At 32.0% G+C, this 6,631-nt stretch overlaps 1 protein-coding gene across 1 annotated transcript; it reads left to right on the top strand.

Moving 5' to 3' along the window:
* Positions 1 to 3,439: 3,439 nt before the first annotated feature.
* LOC132611528 (large ribosomal subunit protein uL3c) lies at positions 3,440 to 6,361 on the top strand. Its single transcript, XM_060325951.1, has 2 exons — positions 3,440 to 4,090; positions 5,915 to 6,361. Exons 1-2 carry the CDS (start codon positions 3,541 to 3,543, stop codon positions 6,202 to 6,204), a joined length of 840 nt encoding a protein of 279 aa, XP_060181934.1. The 5' UTR covers positions 3,440 to 3,540; the 3' UTR covers positions 6,205 to 6,361.
* Positions 6,362 to 6,631: the final 270 nt, after the last annotated feature.

The following is a 6,631-nucleotide window of genomic DNA, read 5'->3' on the forward strand; positions in this document are numbered from 1 at the left end:
AAGGTTACCATATTGCACAATTCACAACATCCAACTACTATTCGTCTTCTTAACTTTCCTAACATTCACCATTAACAATCAAGCTAGATCTAATCTCCACTTTTCAATCACCAATTCAAGCATAATTACTATCCTACTACTATAATTTATATACATCATAAATGAAGTGGGAGTAGTGGAATTAACTCAATCTGTCTAAATCTTGAAATCTCAACTTTGAATATATTTTTGGGTGTTGCTGAGATTTTGAGGGGATATATGAATTGTATAGATTAAACGATGTTAGTAGTAGGCTTTAAGGAGTGTTACTAGGTAGTAACCCAAAACATCCTTGGAGCGAGCTTTGGTACAGCTTTGGTACTTGGTTCTAACTTCTAATTCATCCCAAACCCCAAAGGGAAAATGACATACGGTACCTACTTAAGACTCTTTAAGTACAAAATATATAGATAATTTTCCTTATTTACAAAACATAACGATATTTTACGAAACATGACGGATTTTCATATATTTTTCGTTTTTTTATTTTTTTTTTCAGAAAATATTTTTTTTAAAAATATTTTTTTTAAAAGAATGTTTTACACTTTTTTTTAATTTTTTTTTCTCAAAGGCTTAAAAAATTACCTCAAATTTTTGTGTATGAAAGCTGTATGAAATGTGTATGTGTGAGCGAAATTTTTAATATAGTTTTCATACACAAAATTGTGAGCGAAAACTTTAAGCCTTGAATATTGTATGAAAGTTGTTACAATGTGGTTGTAGTTGTATTAATTTTCCAGAAACTTTATATTCGAACAATGTGAATGAAATTCTAAGTCTTGAGCGAGATCTACACATTTCATACCATTCTCACACATAAAATTTTAAGCGTAATGTTTAAGCCTTGATCGAGATATACACATTTCATACGTTTTTCATACACAAAATTTGACCGAACTTTTTAAGCCCTGAGCAAGTTAACACATTTCATACACAAAAATTTGAGCGATTATTTTAAGAGCCTGTTTGGATGGGCTTAAAAAAAGCAGCTTATAAGCTGTTTTTAGCTTATAAACTGCTTTAGATAAGCTAAGCCAAACGGGCCCAATTATTTTTTTGGGCTTATTTTAAGCACAAAATGGCTTATAAGCTGGTCAGCCAAACACTCAAAAAAGCTAAAAACAGCTTATAAGTAGTTTTTAGCAACTTATAAGCCAATCCAAACAGGCTCTAAGTCTTGAATGTTGTATCAAAGTTGTATACAATGTTGTTGTAGTTGTATTAATTTTACAGAAATCTAACATGAACTTTATACACCAAAATGTGAGCGAAATTCTAAGCCTTGAGCGAGATACAAATTTCATACCGTTTTCATACACACAAATTTGAGAGGATTTTTTAAGCCTTGAACGAGATATACACATTTCATACATTTTTCATACTATTTTCATACACTAAATTTTGAGCGATCTTTTTAAGCCTCGAGCGAGATATACACATTTCATACATAAATTTTTGAGCGAAAAAAATAATTTTAAAAAAATAAAATAATTTTTTTTAAAAAAGTATATTTTATATAGGATTTGTAATGTTATGTATTGTAAATTGAAAACTATCGTCACGTTTCGTAAACATTTCTCATTAATATGTATATATACGTACTTTACCCAAACCCAAACCATATTGTACACACTACACAAACACTTTCTTGAGAATATCAAAATTGGGATGGTTGGACTCGGTCTCTAGCACATGTTTATGGTTTTAATCACGTGATTAAGCTAATGTTTAACGCAATTAAGCTTAAATATCGGGAAAAGGGTCAAAAATATCCCTGTACTTTGGAAAAAGGGCTAAAAATATCCTCCGAACTTATTTTGGGTCAAAAATACTCCTCTCATCCTTAAAGTTTTCAAATATACCCTTGTCTTGTCGGAAATTATCCCCCAAAATAACCCGAAATCATTTTTTAAACCTGTTCCATCATTTAAACCGGACCCAACTAAATAAAAACCCATAAGATCCCGTTATTCCCCCAATTTCAAACCTACGTATTGGGGGAATAAGGGAATCTTATGGGTTATTACTTAGTTGGGTCGGGTTTAAATGATGAAACAGGTTTAAAAAATGATTTAAAGTTATTTTGAAGGATAATTTCCGTCAAGATAGGGGTATATTTGAAAACTTTAAGGATGAGAGGGATATTTTTGACCCAAAATAAGTTCGGAGGATATTTTTAGCCCCTTTTCCAAAGTAGAAGAGTAGTTTTGACCCTTTTCCCTTAAATATCTATGAGCTTTACATTAAAAAATAAAAGTCTATATTTCAAATTTCTAGAATTATTTACCCAATTTGGTTGTTTCATTTTTTCGTTTTCTTTAATCAAAGCTGAATGTGCTAAACTGCAATTCTTTGTAATGGGCAATTATAAGGGTCCAAGCTTTAATATATATGTATATATAGGATTCTTAAATTAGAAAAGAACAAATCACAAGATGTAAATGATAAAAATGGTGATGAAAAATGTACAGGTGCAAATAGGGATGCGCATTGTTTGAATTAAACTGAAAAAAAAGTAAATTGATTTTTTTGTTATTATGTTTGATTTTTGGTTTGATTTCGGATAAATTTTTTAAAAGTTTGATTTCTTGGTTTCGTTTCGCATTTTAAATATTAAATATATACACACGCGCGCCTATATATTATTATTTTTACATAAAGCGCGTTTGATTGTTGATATATGGTTACTAAAGGCATCAACTAGTATTAAATATTATATTTACATTTTGTTTTGATTATCACACTATGTATGAAAATATACTCTTATTACGGGCTTACTAGTGATATCCATTTTAATTATTTGAATTGAAATTTAGAGAAAAACATTATTTAAGATATTTGATATTACTATTTTTCATTCTTTATAATAGTTTTCGTCATTTAAATATCTTATTCAATATTAGATCCATATTATATTATATGAGACAAACGAAAAATCGTAAAATCAAGTTGAAAAACAAAATAGAAATGAAATTTATTATAATGCATATTGGATAGTATTTCTTCGATAGTGAAAACAAAATCAAATAACTGAAAAGAGTCATATTTACCCCTTTACTAGCGAAAATAAGCTATATTTGTCCTCAATTATATTCTTTTTAATAAATATATCTTACGATCATACTTTAGACCTTATATTGACCCCTTCCCCATTAAAACTTCATTTTCAACCTAAAAACACCACGTGAAAACCAACTCATTATCTTAGTCAATTATATTAGATTTCATATTATATTATGACACAAACCAAAAATCGTAAAATGAATCCAGGTAGTACAGATAAGATAAGTTTTTAAATATTGAAACCAAAATAAAATAATGTTAAATCAAACAGGAAATCCGAAAAATGCAAATAAAAAAAGTGGTATTCAAAATGCAAGGGAGATGATAAATTGGAATTTACTTTATATAGTTTTGAGCACGCAGCACATCCCTTCCGTCCCCGCACCTTGTATCGGATAAGGAAATCCCAAAAGAACACAGACAGCGTTTGCCATAGCCATGTCTCTCTCTTGTTTCTCCACCACCAAACTCCACCTCAAACCCCTACACCCAAACACGCCCTTAACCCTCAACTCAGCCTTTCTCCCCAAATTCCAACTCCCCAAACTGAAGAAAACCAACAAACCCGTTGTTTCATTAACATCATCATCATCACCCCCAACAATCTCAGCTTCACTTGAAGCTGGTGTTGGTATAATGGCAACTAAACTTGGTATGATGAGTTTCTTTGAGGAAACAGGTACAGTTGTCCCTGTAACTGTTGTTGGTTTTCGGGAAGGTAATATTGTTACTCAGATTAAAACTGAAGCTACTGATGGTTATAATGCTGTACAAGTTGGGTATAGAAGAGTGAGAGATAGAAAACTTACTAAACCTGAAATGGGACATCTTGAAAAGTCTGGGATTATTCCTTTGAGACATTTGCAAGAGTTTAGACTTCAGGATGTTGATGGGTTTGAGGTTACTCAGAAACTTGATTTTAATGAGTTGTTTAATGAGGGTGATTTGGTTGATGTTTCTGGTACAACTATTGGAAAAGGATTTCAAGGTTAATACTGTCTCAATATTGTTTGTCTACAATCTTGAATTGTGTTTTTAACGCTTTTATTTTAAATTTTGGGGTTCATTATCTGATTTTAGAAAAATTTAGTATGAAGGAAAATGTTTTCCAAGAAAATAAGATGGTTTCTTATTTATTTTCTTGTGTTCAGTACGTAAGCAAAAATATTATCCTAAAGACAGTTGTATATAATCTAGACAAATACTATGGGAGGTGGGGGTATGGGTGGTGGCGACGGGGGATATGAGGGAAATATTGTTACTCAGATTAAAACTGAGGCTACTGATGGATATAATGCCGCCATCCAAATGACCCCTTATTGTTCATTTTGGGGTACATTATCTGAATTTAGAAAAAAAAATTCCTTGTTTGTTTGGATGTATTAGCATTTAGATGACTTCACTTGTGAAAGTTGAAGTTATTGAAGAACTTACTGATAAACCGATTATCCATGCCTGTGTAAAGTCCATATGAAGTACTAGGTTTCGCTGTATTTTGGATAAGCCAGACTAAGAGTTCTTCCCAATTGGATTAGTGAAGTGTGCAGGTGACCTTGATTTTATGTTTTGTGAATAGTTTCTTATTATTAGTGAGCTATTGGTCCTGACAGAATATATTGTCTTTCAAGTGAACTTTCAATAGAGAACTTGTACTGTTGGAGAATCTAAATTATTCAATATTGAGATAAAACGTGTTCAAATGGAGGAAAATGGATATTATAGCCAGATCCAACTAGCTTAGAATTGAGGTGTGGTTGTTGTTCAAAAGAGGAAGTATCTTTGATTTTAGTAGTGTGGTACATCTAAACTGCCAGGTCTTTGGTTTTTTATTCGGAAAATTGCGCTCTGTTATGTCATTGCATGAAAAGAAATAAATTGGTAGAAGTTCTCATAGGTGAAGCAATTCATGTATGCAAGCCTCAAACCAGAATAGTATTTGTTTGTATTATTAAGATGCAATATACAGATGCAAATATGCTGTTTTACTTATTTATATAACTACTTGATATGCCTATTACATGAGCTACATTATATCATTAATATTCGGGCCCAATGGTTTCTCAAAACATAGTATTGGTTTGCACTTTCTCAAAAAATTGTAGTATTTGTTTGTATTATTAAGATGCATATATCACTATAGATGCAAATATGATGTTTTACTTATCTATAATACTACTTGGTATTCCTGTTACATGAGCTACATTATATGATTAAGGCCAAATGGTTTATATTAATGCTTTTATTGATTTTTCCCAATAACCGATTCTGTTGTCTATAAATGTGGCATGCTTGATTTGATCTGCAAATCACATCGTAATTGAACATCATGGTATCTCCTCTCTGCATGTGGCATGGCTCCAGCACCTAAATAAGCTTCGTTGATGAATATCTTGATATTCTGTGCAACTTGGCTTGCTGTCATAGTAGATACTACTCATCTGGTGCTGATCATAGTGTTTTTTATGCTGGTTGGTTCCACGGTGTACATTTCAGATGTTTAAATGAGTAGGTAGGATTTATAAGTTTTTCAAGTCTTAAAGTTTTCCAAATAACAGGCTTTATTATTTTAACCTTCTTGTGAAAACCTGAATAGTTGTTTTAAATATCACGTTAAAGAGACTTCCATACAAGTGCATGTATTGACGTATTTTAATTACGAAGTCAAGATACAGGAACAGTCTACATATAGCACTTACTTGGGAAGGAACTTTATTTCAAATTTGGATTACCTTTAAAGAAAGCAAGTTCTATTTATCATATCTTTTTTTCTCTGTTTCATTGTTGACACTGGTGAAATACTTTGGACTTGCAGGTGGTATCAAGAGGCATAATTTCAAGAGGGGTCTAATGACTCACGGATCAAAGAGTCATAGACAACTAGGATCAATTGGTGCTGGAACAACCCCAGGGCGTGTATATAAGGGCAAGAAAATGCCTGGAAGGATGGGAGGCACCAAGACCAAGATTAGAAAGCTGAAGATTGTCAAGATTGATGATGAACTCAACATTCTAATGATCAAAGGAGCTCTTCCTGGTAAGCCTGGAAATCTTTTGCGAATAGCTCCAGCCAAGATTGTGGGCAAAAACATCCCCAAGAACTAATCCCTCTTCTCAACTCTGTCAACTGATGTAATTTATTCTTTTCAAATATGTAGCTTTAAAATTTTGATATTGCCTTCTCTCTCTTTTGTCACGATATCGTTATTTCAGAGGCTGGGTAACATTCTTCAAGTTCTAATTTTCAGATTTCTATCTAAAACTCAGTCTTCATATCTTTACATTTTCATTAAGTCTATGAAAATGTCTGGTTTTATATCTGGTTTTGGACCTGAAAGAAAGGAATTTTACTCCCTCTAATTCAGTATGTGACACACTTTTCTTGTTAGTCTGTTTTATCAAGTAAAAAAAGGCAGAATAGCTCGGGACCCCCCCTAAACTTGTTGGTTTTTATTCGGTGTACACCTAAACTATGAGTTGGCTTAATTACCCCCCTGAACTTGGTAATATAATAGTCTCGACCCCCCTATAC

Source organism: Lycium barbarum, chromosome 9, assembly GCF_019175385.1.
Source record: "Lycium barbarum isolate Lr01 chromosome 9, ASM1917538v2, whole genome shotgun sequence".
NCBI lineage: Eukaryota > Viridiplantae > Streptophyta > Magnoliopsida > Solanales > Solanaceae > Lycium > Lycium barbarum.

Coding starts and splice junctions, on each gene's coding strand:
- LOC132611528 (XM_060325951.1), top strand. CDS start 3,541: ATGTCTCTCTCTTGTTTCTCCACCACCAAACTCCACCTCAAACCCCTA. Junction 4,091..5,914: donor TATTGGAAAAGGATTTCAAG/GTTAATACTGTC, acceptor TTGGACTTGCAG/GTGGTATCAAGAGGCATAAT.